The following is a 16996-nucleotide window of genomic DNA, read 5'->3' on the forward strand; positions in this document are numbered from 1 at the left end:
CCCCTGACCTGTGACATTAGCATGTCTGCTAGCCACATCTCTGGCCCTGGAACATACACAACCTCCACATCATATTTTTGAAGTCTCAGCATCATCCGCTGGATTCTTTTAGGTGCACTCAATAATGGCTTACGCAGGATGTTTTCCAAGGGTTTGTGATCACTTTGTGCTGCTACTTTCCGTCCGTATATATAATGGTGAAACTTTTCCATCTCGAACAGTAGAGCTAGTAACTCTTTCTCTATCTGTGCATAGCCCCGTTCTGTCTGTGTTAGGGCTCTGCTTGTGAATGCTACTGGCTTACCTCCTTGCATGAGTGCAGCACCAAGGCCTCCCTCTGAGGCATCACATTGGATGGTAAGTTCTTCATCAGGGTTATAATACTTTAACACTGGAGCATTTGCAATTGTTTCTTTTATTTTACAGAATACCTCTTCATGCTGTGCAGTCCATCTCCATTCACAGTTTTTGTGTGTCAACTGTCTCAGAGCCTCACACTGGTCTGAAAGATGTGCACAAAACTTTGAGAGGTAATTTACCATCCCTAGTAGTCTCTGAACTGCTTTTACATCTGTTGGTTTCTGCATGTGTGTTATTGCTCGAACTTTGCCTGGGTCTATTTTCAATCCATCAGATGTCAGGAGGTGTCCGATGTAAGAGACTTCTCTTTGTCTCAATTTGAACTTATCAGCATTTAGCTTGATACCTTTCTCTCTGCATCGTGCTAGAAATGCTTTCAGTTTTTCATCATGGTCTCTCTCAGCTGATTCTTGTGTCTCTCCTTGTCCTGTAATGAGAATATCATCAGCAATGATGTATACTCCTGGCAGGCCCTCTAATGCGACTGTGAGCTTCCTCTGAAAGATTTCAGGGGCCGGACTTATGCCCATGGGCATGCGCAGCCATCGATACCTGCCGAATGGGGAAGAAAATGAATTGAGATAGCTGGAGTCTTTCTCCAGCTTGACCTGCCAGAATCCACTTTTAACATCGCACACAGTAAACACTTTGGCTTTTGACAGTTCAGGGAGTATGTCATCAATAGTAGGTAGTGGGAAATGACTGCGCTTTAAAGCTCTGTTTAAAGGTCTTGGATCTATACATACTCTGAGACTGCCGCTGGGCTTCTGTACGAACACCATACTACTGATCCAATTCGTGCTCCTCTCTACTGGCATAATGATTCCTCTCCTCTGCAGATCTTGCAGCTCTTCCTTCAAAGGTTTCATCATGGCTACTGGAACCCTTGTTTTTGGGAGCTGTACAGGTTTAACAGTGTTGTCAATCTCTATTTTGTACTCACCCTCCAGGCAGCCATCACCCCTGAATACATCAGCATATTCAGTCTTTATCTGCTCTAGTGACCAATGGATGGTCGCAGGCTTTTCTGTGGTGACTATACTGTCTATTGCAAGAATGTTCTCATAATGTAACAATCAATTACACAACAAGGAGGAAGGTGACCAAATAAGGGAACAGGAAGTGATCTGGTGACAGACACCGTGAGAAAGGAGGACATCTAGTGGAACCCCAGGGAACACAACCCAGACACTGTGACAGTACCCCCCCTCTACGGAGCGGCTCCCAGACGCTCCAAGACAAGACACAACACAGAAACCAGGAGGGAGGCGGACAGGTGGAGGCTTAGGGGGAGGGACGGAGGGCCGGAAAAGAAAAACATGGGGAATAAACACCAGAAATGTAACATAAAACAGGGAGAACCAGGAGGGAGGAGGAACGGAGGAGGTTCAGGAGGAGGGATGGAGGGCAAGACTAACTGGGGGGAACAGACAGCAACAAAACAGAAACCAAGAACACCAGACAGAAGTCCAAGAAGGGCATGTTGAAGCGCCCACCAGGGCGGAGCAGAGGACCACCACAGCCGTGTGGTCAAAGCCAGAGTTCTCCAGGGCGGAGCGGAAGACTGCCACGGCCTTGTGGTCACCGCCAGAGTCCCCCAGGGCCGAGCGGATGACCGCCACGTCCTTGTGGTCGCTGCCAGAGTCCCCCAGGGCGGAGCAGATGACCACCATATCCGTGTGGTCAGAGCCAGAGCCCTCCAGGGCGGAGCGGAAGACCACCACGTCCTCTTGGTCGCCGCCAGAGTCCCCCAGGTCGGAGCGGACGACCACCACGTCCACGTGGTCGACGTCGGAGTCCCCCAGGGCGGAGCAGATGACCCACACACCCCCGTGGTTGAGGCCGGAGTACCCCAGGACGGAGCAGCAGACCACCCAGTGACTTGACTTGGCTCCGGAGGGTCCACCGGAACCTGACTTGACTCTGAACTGTCTGTGGAAACCTGAGGCGCCTTGGGAACCTCCAGGATCTGTGACAGCCTGGAGAAATACTCCAAGAATGATTCGGCGGCCATCTTGGGCGTAGGTTCTAAGCTGGTGGCCATCTGGTACTGTGGTGTGAGAATGGCCTCCATCTTGCCTCGTGGTGCTGGGTTGGTGGCAATGCACCGCAGCGGCGCAGGGTTGGCGGCCATTTTGTGCTGCGGCGCCACCATGGCGGGTGTGCGCTTCCTCTCACCTCTCCGCTCGCCATAGTGAGACGGTGGCTCTAACTCATTCCACAGGAGCCCCGGGTCGAAGGGCGGCTCTGGTTGAGCGCGGTTCTGAGTCTCCTCTCGACCACTCCCTCCCCGGCGACCTCCTCTGGTTCCCCGGAAAACCACCAGGCGAGTCCCTTCAAATCCATTCCTCTCCCGCACTGTGGCTGGGGAGGAGACATAAGTCGACATACCGCTGGCTCTTGTTGGGACGGAGTCCTTCTGTCACGTTAGTGTTATAGAAAACACGGTGATAGAACCAAATGCAGGCAAGTCGTTTATTGAGGGAAAATCCAAAGGGGTAAACAGTCCAGGCAGAGGTCAAAACCAAACATAATCCAAAGCAGACATAAACAAGACATGAACACAGGGCAAGACAAAGCAAGGCAAGACGAGAGTTGACGGACATGAATAATACGTAACATTAAACAAGGACTCCGTAACACAGACTAAGAAAGACTGGGTATTTATACACAGAAGGATAATGAGGAAACAGGAGACAGGTGGGGAAACAATCAATTACGCAACAAGGAGGAAGGTGACCAAATAAGGGAACAGGAAGTGACCTGGTGACAGACACCGTGAGAAAGGAGGACATCTAGTGGAACCCCAGGGAACACAACCCAGACACTGTGACAGTACTTTGATGAGCTTCATAGCTTCACTTGCCCTCTTCCCTATTAGGGGGACAGTACAGTTGTTATCCACCACCTGGAATTCCAGCCTGTACAGTTTGTGGTTTCTCGGATTTCTTACTTTCAGTTTGCACTTTCCTAGTGGTCTCACTTTGCTTTGGTTGTACATTATTAGTACAGTCTTTGTATCCTCCAGTTTTATATCTGGGCTCAGCAGACTGATAGGAATTACATTGCAGCTTGCTCCACAGTCAATCTGAAATTTCACAAGGTCCTTTCCCAAAAGCATCCCTGCGTACAGCTGTGTTTTCTTTTCATTTTCTTCCTCTTTTTTCTTTACAGTCTCTGGATTTGGTACACCCACAGTGAGGATGTCCTCATACTCATCACTGTCCTGTTCAGCCACTTTGTTTACTGATTTATGGTTTCCTTGTCTCATCTGGGCTCTACATTTAACTGCAAAGTGATTCGGCTTTCCACACTTTTTACATTTCTTACCAAAAGCTGGGCATTTCTGTTTGTTCTTTTCATGGTCTCTACCACAGAATCTGCACATGATCATACTGCCGGGTGGATGGCGATCTAGGCATGCTCCATGTCTAACGGCATGCACCTCTTCTACCGCGGCACCGCGACAGCTCCGCTGCTCTGCATATACGTATGCACGTCTGAAGTGTTAAATCTTTCTCACGAAGTAGTCTCTCTCTCAGTCCTTCGTTGTTAATTCCGCATACTATTCTGTCACGTATGAGTGAGTCTTTGATTTCTCCAAAGTTGCATGTTTTAGCATGCATTCGCAACTCCGTGACGTAATTATCGATCGACTGCTCTGCTCCCTGGCATTTTGAGAAGAAGCGATAATGTTCTACTGTCTCGTTTATGCTAAGATTACAGTGCAACTAACTTTGCAATAATATTCGTTACCGTTCGTGCATCCGCGGCTACGTCACTCATTAGAGTTTCTAGCAGTTCCAAACTGCTCTCGCCGATGAGGTAGTAAAACAATTTGACCTTCATCTTTTCCTCCGCGTCCGACATAGTCAGCTCCAAGTAGAGATTAAACTGGTCCCTCCAGGATTTCCAGGACTTGGAAAGGTTGTCGGCGTCCATGCACAGCGGTGATGGGGGCTTTAATCGATCCAACTCTGCAAAGGAGCAGCTCTTCGCCGTCTAAGTCTTAACTTCTAAACTAACAATCTAAAAGTGCCCACGCTGCCACCATGTTTTAAGTATCATCTCTATTCAATAAAGACTGACTTCTGTAACTAATTTGACTTTCTTTTTAATAAACTTGAAAGCCTCTACATTCATTTCCACATGCGTTTACCCATAGCGTGCTTCCCTCTTCTGGTTCCCCACTACAACAACATACAACAATTGTTCCTATTGTCACAGGTGAGTTTAATTTAATATGTTTGGAGCTAAACTCAGCAGGAAAGTCAACATTGAGGGCCAGAGATGAGAAACCCTGACCAATTAAAATTTCCATGCAAACTGCTGTCTCTGCAAAAAAACAAGACTCAAAATTTTTCTAAACCTAAAATGCATGTATGTCCCGTTTGTGTTGTTTTACTACTTACACAAGTATTTAAAGCATAGTTATTTACAATACACAACATGGTTTTTAATCATATTCTTAGGGGGTGACCCCTCCCCTCCCCCACATATGGGTGATGTGAAACAGTGGGTCAAGCTCTGGGTTAAGTATTTTCATGAGGATGTTAAACTTGTTTGTTCTTGTAATTTTTTGCATTGTCTGTGAAATCAAAATACATCAATGATTTACCAGTGAGGAGACAAGATCTTCTGCTGAAAACCTTTCATAAATGATCACACTGACTATATATTGACAGGTCCTCCTAAACCAACTCTGACTGTTGAGCCTCAGAGTTCAGTGTTCACTGGAGGCTCAGTTACTCTGAGATGTGAGCTGATTCAGTCACAGAATGGATGGGAGTTTCTCTGGAGTAAAGACTCAAACACTGAATCTACTGAAGCTGCAACTAAAACAATCAATCATGTTGAAGTCTCTGATGGAGGACAGTACAGGTGCAGAGCACGAAGAAGAGGATATTACACTGATTACAGTGAACCAGTAGTAGTAACAATATATGGCAAGTATTTTTACTTACTTAATGCACATATACATTTATGAGACACTGAATAAGAGCAGTAATCAACGCTCGTCACGTGGCTCCATTTAGATGCAACCAAATAATCCAATAGTAATCAGATTGATGGCTCAATCGGACTGAATCAGTGTGTGCATGTAAAAATCTATTCCAATTTGAAGCTTGTGACATATAAACGCACACATCAGCCCGATGACTTTATTTAGTGTTAATATAAAACTCAGATTCATCAGTCTGAATGAATTTAGTCTGATTGAAACAAAAGTTGTGCATGCAAACAATGACACATGGTCAGATCCCCTTAGCATCACTCTTTAATGCTCGGCGTATGGCTTTATCATCAGTTTTGTGCAGCATACTCCATTGTTTCAGTTGTATACATTATGCTTCTGATCAAGATGCATTTAATTCTTTGAGCTGGGTATGGAGGAGTGTAATTTGCTCCTGACCAAGCGATAAAGCTGCTGAATAAACTAAATAGACCTAATATATTGTCAAAATCATTACCCAATATATAATTTATCAGGACAATAAAATTCCCATGTCCTTCAGGCAGCACATTGATGCCAAAGTCTTTTTATTTAAGCAATGAAGTACCCTGTATGTCAAAAAATGACACTAAAGGTGTACCCTGTGGGTTAAAAAGTGAATATGTAACAAGTTTAGAGTGAGACTGTGTTGCAACAGCAGCTTTTCAGTCTAATCTGCTTTAGCATCACTGTTTTACAATCAAGTAACATTAAAACCAGAACATTATTTTCATTCTGAACTGTTGTCATTGTACAGAAAGACCAAAACCCAAAGTGACCATTAAACCTGCTCAACATGTGTTCAGAGGAGAGACAGTCACTCTCAGATGTGACATATATGATGAAGGAGTCACTAGCTGGAGATACCGCTGGTATAAAGAAGATTCAGTCAGTGTTTTCAGTGATCAGCAGGAACACACACTCAGGTCTGTTACTGAGTCTGACGCAGGTAAATACAGCTGTGAAAGATTGGAGACAGCAGGATCACGCTGGTCACAAATGAGTGATAAAGTTACACTGACAGTATCAGGTGAGGTTCATCATCTCTTCATACACACACAAACACACGTTTAACATGTTATTAATGAGTGATTTCTCTGTTTCAGATCCCAGAGCAGTTTTAAGTGTTTCTCCACAGAACTGGTTGACTGAAGGAGATCCAGTGACTCTGATCTGTGAGGTTCACAGCTTCTCTACAGGCTGGACGTTCAGCTGGTTCACTTTAACTGTCTCACCAGGTAAGTTATAATGTGCTTCATGTGCTAACTTCTGACTAACTAACTTAGCTGATTTTATTCAAGCTCAAAATACCATTTAATATCCATTCTCTGGTTCTCCAGATCAGTATGATCAGCTGTCAGACAGCAGCAGAGGAGCAACAGGAAACTACACGGTCAGTTCTGTTGCTCTAAATCACTCAGGAGTTTATGTGTGCAGAGCAGAGAGAGAGAAATCAGTCTATAAAACACAGTTCAGCAACACACAGCTGCTGTGGGTCACTGGTGAGTTCAAACACAATTAAACTATCGGTTCATATCTAATCAAGAGTATTTCTATACTCAAATCTGAAACTACAGCTGTGATTGTCTTCTCAGGTGTTTCTCCTCCAGTCTCTCTGATCGTCAGTCCCAGCAGAACTCAACACTTCACATCTGTCTCTCTCTCTCTGAGCTGTGAGGACCAGAGTAACTCTACTGGATGGAGAGTGAGAAGATACACAGACGATGGACGGCTGGAAGATTGTTCATTACGTGGAGGATCTACATGTACATTCAGCTTCACCGTCCCATCAGACACTGGAGTGTACTGGTGTGAGTCTGAATCTGGAGAGAAACATCATCCTGTTAATATCACTGTACACTGTGAGTCTGTGTTTCTGTATTTAATCACTTTACAATCAGTTTACAATCAATGCAGGAAACAGGTTGATTAATCATCAGTGGACAAAAAACACTCAACGAGGAAGCGGTACCAAAAGTGTATATAATTAAATTATGTATGTGATCAGTGTGTGTTTGCTCTGTTTCTGTAGCTGGTGTGATTCTGGAGAGTCCTGTTCATCCTGTGACTGAAGGAAATCATCTGATTCTGCGCTGTTTATATCAACACACAACCCCAGCAAACCTCAGAGCTGATTTCTATAAAGATGGATCACTCATCCAGAATCAAACTACAGAGATGAACATCACCACTGTCTCAAAGTCACATGAGGGTTTCTACTACTGCAAACACCCGACGAGAGGAGAGTCACCCAAGAGCTGGATCTCAGTCAGAGGAGGCTCAAATGAACACAGCTGTATGTATGAGCTGATTTATTTCTTCATATGTTCTTGTTCAGATACAGTCCATGATAAAATGCTTGTGTGTCTCTTTTTCAGTGTTTCATTCAGAATCTCAGATCTCGGTCCTCAACATACTCAGTTCTGTGCTGGCAGCTTGTCCATATCTGCTAGTGACAGTCATGCTGGTTTTCAAATGCTGCAGAATGAGAGGTAAAACATAAATGATTTATTATATATTATATTATAAGTAATTTATTTGCTCACTGGGCTAATTGTAAAGAAAAAGAAAAGAAAAAAATGCAATACAAATAATGTATTGAATTGAATATGCCTCAGTCCTAAAACATATCTTTCTTTAAATAAATATATAGATTCATATTCCCTCCTAAATATCTATATACACACACACACACACACACGTTTGTTTTTGTGAAAAGTGTGTTCATCCCATAGGTGTAATGGTTTTTATAATGTAGAAACTGTATATTCTGTATTATTTATAAGTGTTTTGAAAAATGGGGACATGGGTTATGTCCTCATAAGTCACTCTCTCCTTGTAATACCTGTGTCATACCCATGTCATTATACAGAGTTGTGTCCCGATATGTCACAAAAACATGCCCACACACACACACACACACGCACACACACACACACACACACACACACACACACACACACACACACACACACACACACACACACACACGCGCACACACACACACACACACACACACACAAACAGATGTATTTATGTATATATGTGGAAGTTCAGAAAAGCAATAAAAGCAGAATAAAACATATGTACTCATAAGACTGAGAAGATATTTTCTGTGTATGTAACAGTTACATTTTCTGAAGAAGAAGAAAGATCAGTCTGATAATGATTCATCTGTTGGAACATTGTCAAAACTTCAGCTTCATCCTGAAATCTGTCAGCATCTCAATCACCAGTTCAGACAGTATCTATGCTTAGTGTAAAAGTCATGTTTTTGGAGAAACCACTGCATTAAATGCAGAAATTAATCATTTTACTCACTGTTCTGTGTTTGTGTATCTGTGTGTGTGTGTGTGTGTGTGTTTAATGCAGGAGTCGCTCCTGATTCATGATGACTTCCCTAGTATAAAGTAATACATTTATTTCATACTAAGTAAGGTTAAAATCTGTTTTAATTAAACTTTTTTTTTGGAGTACTTCTAGTACACAATGCACATTTCTTAATATTAAACATACAGTATGGGATTTTTGGCCACCAGGGGTCACTCAATCAAAATAATAACATAAGACGTACTTTGATGACGTCGGGAAAGAGCGTAGGCTCATGGGAGTTATTGTTCATTGGATCACACGCTCTGTCACTCCCTATCATTCCTCACTCATTCTAACTTAGTATTTTGACAATCACGTCTTTCCGAACGGAGAGATATATGAATTATGAGACCCCTACCAAATCAATATTCCATCTAGCTAGTAGTAATATATGTTAAAAAAACGCGGTCGCCTTTCGTTAATAATTACAATTACGTTTATACTATGATATCGAACAAGATAGTGAACTGCATTTGAAGCTACTTTATCCAGCTAGATATAGAACAAATGTAGATTTACATTATACTATACATGAGAGCTAGTCAGTCTACGTTTTACACAAGACATCATCGTTTCACAAAATATACGAATAGATACAGTTAGCTGAATGGATGCATACCTGTTTATCAGAATGCAAGAGAGTTCGGCATCTCTCTGTAGTTTCAGCTTGTCACGAAGCTCTCTCTATCTTGGAAATGCAACTCCAGTATTTACCCGTGTCTTGTTGCTTCTCTTGTCCCAAAACCATCTCGGGTCATTTATTTCACCCGTACGTATGCGCTTCACAGAACATGCAGGCAAAGCATAATCATGATCCATAACTAAGTTATTGATTGAGGTTTAAATACGAATATAAACAATATAAATATAAAATTTCGATCAAGGCTAGCTACTACTTTTTCTTCTTCGTCTCGTCTTTGCTTCTGTTCACCTTTGTATTTGGCGGTTCCGCAGGAAGTAAGATAAACTAGAGGGGTCAAAGTTTATATGACGTCATAGACGGGCGACAAAACGGAAATAAAGAAACGTGCCGTGTCTTCTAATTAAACTATAATTTTCTCCGGATTTGAAAGTTCGTGGAAACTGTCAGGATAATGTAAGTACACAACTAAAATATATATATAACATACATATAGTGATTTCTGCTATTTTTAAAGCAGACAAATTACATATTGCGCCTTTAAGCCTAAATTTGTTTTAATGTCACTATTGATGAGGATCATGTGCTATTTAAATTATATTAGTCTTTAAATGCCTTTAAAAGTGTTCTTTAACAGTGTAACTTAAGTATTCTTGCAATAGTCCCAATGTATATTTATACTGTAAAAAATAAGTGTAATTTTAACTGTAAAATTTTGTAAAAACGCTACGGAAAAAAACTGATAATAGGTTAACAGTAAGTTCCCGTACTATATACAGGGAAAAACTGTAAAAGAACTAACAAAGCATTTAATGTAAATTTACAGTAAAATTCTGTTAATTATACAGCTTTTAGAAGTAAAAAAAGAACAAATCAATGTATAATTTACAGTCTAAAACTGTAAACTGATATTCCCAGAATTCCCTGCGTGACACTCCACGTTTGAAAGTATTTTGTTTAAATAATCATGTTTTTAAATAGTTCTTGTTATCAGTTATGTACATTTGAGCTTTATGTTACATCTTCTGTTGCTTAATGAAAGTTTTTTGCATTATTTAAGTATCACGTGTGTTACCATGATGGTGTTTTGTGTTTCCATAAATGTGCACCTTCTATATGTTAATATATACTTCTGCTTGTGGTGAAGCTACTTGTGATGAGCTTTGATACTTCATGTGGCTTTCTCTTATACAGTACCATCTTTATTATTATGGTGGTTGTCAGTATTTTCAAGGTACTAAACAGATTTAATTTTGTGTGTTGTTGAATTTACTGGTTTATATTCACATTTTCTTGTTTGTAAATTACAGCTTTATATTGTAAAATTAACAGTTTTTGACGTAAATGTGTTTACAGTTTTCTGTATTTTTACAAAATTATTCTGGCAACCACAGCTGCCAAAAAGTTTTTGTAAAAACAACAAGAAATTTTTTACAGTGTAGTTCAAATGCGTAAATATATATCACTGTAAAACCTGACAAGTAACTCAAACCGTTTGAGGAAACAGATTAATTGAGTGATAATTGTGAATTAGTGATGAACAGCTGCTGTTAACAAACAGAATTACTGAAGAAAAGAGAAACACAAGAACATTTATTTGTTACATTTACATTGTTGTAACATTGAGATACAACAAATGTCTTTAAGAAACACATGGTTATAACAGCCAGAGAAAACACAAAGACTGAAGTCAAACACTGATCTCTAACATGGTTACTTCAAATGAAACAATAAATCAACATCTAAACCTTAGTTCATTCTCAATAAGATCTTCTGTAGATGTCTGACAGAAATAAAGTCAGTCTGGTTATTAATAAGTGGAGCTGCTGATGCTGTTTGTGGGGTTGTTTAATCAGATCTTGAGAGATTTCATGTATTTTATTTCAGTTGATTTTATCTAAGGCTGTGTCTGAAGTCAGTAACTGTAACAAATGTAAGACAATGTTGTTCTTTTAATTTATTCCCCCTAAAAAACCTGAAGAAATATTTGCAGGTCTTTTCAACATTAATAATAATAATATCAATAAATGTTTATTGTAGAAAATAAGATTGTTAAAAGGATTTCTGAAGGACTGTGTGACTGGAGTAATGATGCAAAAAAATTAGTTTGAAAGTCAGCTTTGATTGTCCCTAATAAACAGTTTAACTGCACTCCCAAGTGGATATTAAATTATGTTGTGGGTTAATTAAATATATTCTAAATAAACTAGAAACATAAAATTATATAGATTTATTTTGTTCTCACATTCTTTCTTGTAACTCTTCCGCTCTCAGTCACACAAGCTGACTTAAAGGCTCATTACACCATGGTTCTCAAAAACATCCCTGGAGGCCCCGCAGCACGGCACATTTTGCATCTCTCCTTTTTCTTCTTGGAGTCTCTACTAATGAACTGATGATCTGAATCAGGTGTGTTTAATTAAGGACACATGGACCAGGGATGTGTTTGTGAAACCCTGTGTTAATGTATGTCACACTTTGGAACAGCTAAGAAAGAGTCAGTTCTCATTTCATAAAACAGTTTTTTGCTATTTTTGAGCAATAATATATTAGTGGTAATATGGACCAAACCCCTCTGCTCTGCAGACCTTTCTAACACATTATAACCACACAAATACACAAATCGTTTGTAAGTATGAATATTCATTATTTTAGTGTAAGTGTCCTGCTTATATCTGTTTATGTTTCCTTTTTATGAAAGAAACGGTGCCTATTTTTCTGGACAAAAAAAAAAAAAAAAACTTTCTATATCACATTAAAAGTAAATAACCAGGAATTCTAAATGCTTATTTTGGACTTTGCAGCGTAATACTGCCTTAATATATAGATATAAATACAGTTCATTTCCAGATATAAAATAATGCTTTCAAGTTTTGAACAATTCCTAAATATGTAGTTCATTTTATTTTTTAACCAGGGAAGTCATTAAAAACAGGTTATTATTTTCAACAACAGCCTGGTATGAGAGTTAATGTCTCTTGAAAGTCATACAAAAAAACATTACAATACAAAAAAATAAAAAATAAATAGCCTACATCTTTTAGACAGAATTTTGTTTGGATTTTTTTTTTTTTATATCTACAGCAATTTAATTCACACATGATTATTTTTACACATCCTGTGGTTCTGAATGGTGGGTACAAAGGTTGCAAACTGGTGTTCACACTGTGACAACTGCTGGTTGTGTAGACATTGTGATGGCGTGAAGAGATGAATATGTGTTTAGAGCTGTGAAGTTTTGAAAAACTTTTAGACAGGGGTCTTATGTTGATGATATGTGGCTACTATAATGCTTTTTATTTTCTAAGCAATTAAGAAAAGCTGTAATAATGTGAGAGATTTATGTATAATAACATTAACCTCATGTATGTGCATTAGTAATACTGATGCTCAGTGTCATTCTGCATGAAAAATAATTAAACAAGATCTGAAACACATTGATGCCAGCTTCTCTTTCCACTGTTTTAACATTATATGATATGACAGCCAAGTACACTGTCAGAAATAGGGGTACAGTAGGAGTCCATTTCTGTCCCCCAAGGTACAATCTACACTAACGTACCCGATAGGGCTTATTATTGGACCTCAAGGTACATGTATGTACCTTTTTGAGGGTCAAAAAGGTACATATATGTACCGTTTCTTTTAAAGTTTAAGGTGCAATTTGTAGAGCCAGCCCTGATTGGCTGCTTGAATCTAAAAGAACATCCGGTTTCTTCTCTTTCTTTCTTTTGGCGGAGATAAAGTCATAGCACCAGGGCCGTTTGAAGGAATTTGGGGGCCCCAAGCAAAATGGACATAGAGGCCCCCCGACCCCTGCACGCACGCAAAGCCTACAGGAACCACAGCATAGCCATACAGTTTAAGTTCACCCACACTTTTTTATAAATAAAAAAGGTTTACAGTCCAAATACTGCTTGAAAAAATAGTTTGGTGAGAATTCAATAATGATTTGCAATAATATGACAGCACACACTTATCAGTTTAAACTCTGGGCTGTGCAGGATATCAGCTATAATTATGTATTGTACTGTGAACAATGACAATAAAGTTGACAGATGAATTAAGTGAATTTAAGTGCCATTCAGTTGGGGTTTTAAATAGAGCATTTTCTGAGATGCACATTAAACATTAAACATTAATTTAATTTATATTTAAATTATTGAAATTAAGCAAACTTAACTTTTTGGTAAACAAATGGGATTTACTATTAAAAATAAAACATGGAAGAAATTTTGTTTGATTAAACCTTAAAAAAAAAAAGTTAGATTTTTTTTAGGAGTAGGCTATGTTCTGCTGAACAATAGTAATACATCTCTGGCAAATACTTGTCTAAAACAGGATTTTTATTTTGACGGGTTGACGTACCATTTATTCAAATCAAACGCTCAAATGCTCATGAAGTGACTGTCAGAGCAGTTCTGGAGATGTTGTTCATGTGTTCACTTCTTTAGTGAGACAGCAGATGCTGAAATCACCGCAAGCGTCATGTGCGCTTCAGTGTAAAGGAAGTCGCGCTTCTGCTCCATTCATTAACAGAACGAGCAGAACATGCAGGATTCATATTTACATAGACTTTTCCGGCTTAATATTTACAGATATTAGTACATATCGTGATTTGATGTAAGTGCAATGACCTATTTTTAATTCATTCATTCAAAATCGACACACGCCACGACGTTCTCTTTACATTTGCCCTCGCCCTCAAATCAAAACACTGCTGACTCTTTTGCAGTACGCGATTTCTGTTCTGCGTCTTCCTCATCCCTTAAAAAACATGTTACAGTAACCATATTCCTTCCTTTCGAAAAAAAAAATTGCACTAACTGTTCGTTACAAGCAGCATTTGCCCTCAGGCAGGTAGCTAACATAAACATATATTTGCTAGCCTACCTGCTGCAAAATTACACCATTTGTACAAGACCTACAGGTAGAGCTATTATATCCAGTGTAATTTATCACTTACCACTTGTTTTTTTTTTTTTGTTTTTTTTTCTTATCCTCCTCTTCCTTTCTCTTCTGGCTTTCTGAAGCATAATTCCGCTTCATGACTGCCGAGGAGGTTTTGTATTTTGCCGGTAGCAGAGATCACATGTTGGCTGGCTGCTGTTCGCGACTACTGAGAGGGGCCCCCTTGAGGGGGATCCCGATAACAGTGTCATTACACGTTACTGCATTGACAATGAAAGGGGCGCTCAATTGACAGTGTCGTTGCATTTTATTCTTAACCAGTCATTGTCTTGGGGCCCCAGGCCAGCTCGGGGCCCCAAGCAATTGCTTGGTTTGCCTGCCTTGTCGCGACGGGCCTGCATAGCACGGTTACGCATGGTCATCAGAGGAGGAACCAAGTAATTCCTTCCAAGTCACAAACGACTCTCGAGTTAAATCCCAAGTCCTTAAAGAGTTTATGTTAATGAGATAATTAAGTGACTAATTAAATGAAGATTGTGCATGAATGATTAACACCTGCTGTTATTAAGAATTACAGAGGATCAGATGTTTGTGTTTTATGTACCCTATGCCAAGGGTACAAAAGCTGTACCCTTGAGGGTACACTCTCAGAAAATAAAGGACATAATTGTATCTTTAGGTAGAAGTAACCGAGGTCGAGATGTACTGCATTCTGAGTCTATTCCATTGTTTTGGTAAAATCAAGTATCTCTTTAACATAGACACCATGTGGATCCTTTGTAGAAAAAAAATGTTGAATCCTTTGTTCTATGAGCGTCACTTTCATGCATGCAGTGTCAAGGCTGCTAAAAAAAGGACTATACTGAAACCAGGAGATGAAATGGATTTTCAGGCAAATGACACTCACTCAATAGATGATCATTTCTATGTTATAGTTAAACATTATTTTTAAAGTGAAAAGGATTTAGTAAATTCTGATTTTAATTCAGCATGTGTGTTTATATATATATATATATATATATATATATATATATATATATATATATATATATATATATATATATATATATATATATATATATAATCATATCTCATTATAGTCAACGATTGTACCCTTTTTGAAGGGTGAATTTTGACATTTTGAAGGGTGAAAACTGTCACCACAGGTACAAAACTGGTCTCTTAAGGTAAAAATCCTGCCAAGGGTACAAAAGCTGTATCCCTGAGGGCACAGCCCCAGTGACAAGCTATTGTACCCCTAAAGGTACAATTATTTACTTTATTTTCTGAGAGTGTAAGTTGACCCCTACTCAAATCCAAAGTGCGCACACACACATACAACTTATTTGTTATTAGTAGTTTATTTGCTCAGTGGGCTAATTGTAAAGAAAAAGAAAAGAAAAAATGCAATACAAATCATTTATAGTATTTGCCTCAGTCCTAAAGCATATCTTTGTTTACATAAATATAAAGATTAATATTCCCTCCTACACACACACAGGGAGCAGTTGGGGGTTCAGTGTCTTGTTCAAGGACACATCACTCACAGTATTGTCAGCCCAAGGCTCAAACCCACAATCTTAGGGTTAGAAGTCAAACTCTCTAACCATTAGGCCACAACTTCCCCATATAGCGCATCCTCTTCACACTGCTCTGTTAATTCTACAGTTTAGGGTACATGTCGTGTCCACTGATTAATGTCTTTTCTAATAGTTCCTTTTCACTCTCTCTCACAAAAAATGTTATTTTATCCACCATTACTTGTCCTAGACTTTTGAGGGCTCTATAGGCCCTAAACTTATTTAGGCGGCCCCTGTCAGTGCGTTCATAAAAATAAAATAAAAAATAATAAAAACCCTAAACCCTTAATCAGTTCCTGATTAAGAGTTTTACTTTGAACAAACAACAGTGAGTGAAAACATTCAGTAATACAATAAAGAAAGAAGAAAATACAGAAATAGGACAAGTACAATAAAAAAATGCACATGAAACAAATTATTTTGCCTGTAATAGCATATATATGGAAAATTATATATATATTTTTTTTACATTTATTAAAATTATTCATTGAAGAAGAGTGAATGTTTCTCTCATTTTCATTTGTTGTTCGATAAACATTTAAGTTTTACAATGAACAATTGCTAGATAAAATATAATGCCTGCAATTCATACCTACTCAGCATACTTGATAGGAGGTGTAAAATGATATTCCATATTAACATGTTAAAGAGGTTTAAGTTTGAAAACACATATATCCCTCTGACTAAACTGTTACTTGCTCCTTCAGCGTAGACGAATACTTTGCTTTGATGAACAATCTACTTTCCTTTCTCTCTCATACAGAACCTGAGGAGGACTATCAGATGTATTCATCTCTATTCTTCGATGTGTCAGGTAGAACCTGAGTTCTTGAACATGATGTAAATGAAGGTCTAGTCCAGGTGTGTCTAAGCTTGGTCCTAGAGAACCATTGTCCATTGAGTTTAGCTCCAACTTGATTCAACACACCTGTTTGGAAGTTTTTTTTTTTCAACATTTCTGATATTATCACATTTGCTATAGAAAATGGTAATAAAATATGACAAGAACACAGAGTTAAACTGTAAGGCAAGGCAAAGCAAGTTTATTTATATAGCACATTTCATAGACAATGGTAATTAAAAAGTGCTTAACATAAAATAAAGTAAAATAATCATGAAGGAAAATAATAAAAAAATTAA

The 16996-nt window shown here is 39.0% G+C and overlaps 1 protein-coding gene across 1 annotated transcript; it reads left to right on the top strand.

Moving 5' to 3' along the window:
* Positions 1-6268: 6268 nt before the first annotated feature.
* On the top strand, positions 6269-16681 carry LOC113058888 (Fc receptor-like protein 5). Its single transcript, XM_026227155.1, has 7 exons — positions 6269-6383; positions 6460-6591; positions 6694-6855; positions 6949-7215; positions 7386-7649; positions 7732-7845; positions 16620-16681. The coding sequence occupies exons 1-7, from the start codon at positions 6353-6355 to the stop codon at positions 16679-16681; spliced, it is 1032 nt and encodes a 343-aa protein (XP_026082940.1). The 5' UTR covers positions 6269-6352.
* Positions 16682-16996: the final 315 nt, after the last annotated feature.

The sequence above is a fragment of the Carassius auratus genome, chromosome 40 (assembly GCF_003368295.1).
Source record: "Carassius auratus strain Wakin chromosome 40, ASM336829v1, whole genome shotgun sequence".
NCBI lineage: Eukaryota > Metazoa > Chordata > Actinopteri > Cypriniformes > Cyprinidae > Carassius > Carassius auratus.

Coding starts and splice junctions, on each gene's coding strand:
- LOC113058888 (XM_026227155.1), top strand. CDS start 6,353: ATGAGTGATAAAGTTACACTGACAGTATCAG. Junction 6,856..6,948: donor ACAGCTGCTGTGGGTCACTG/GTGAGTTCAAAC, acceptor TTGTCTTCTCAG/GTGTTTCTCCTCCAGTCTCT. Junction 7,650..7,731: donor AGGCTCAAATGAACACAGCT/GTATGTATGAGC, acceptor TCTCTTTTTCAG/TGTTTCATTCAGAATCTCAG.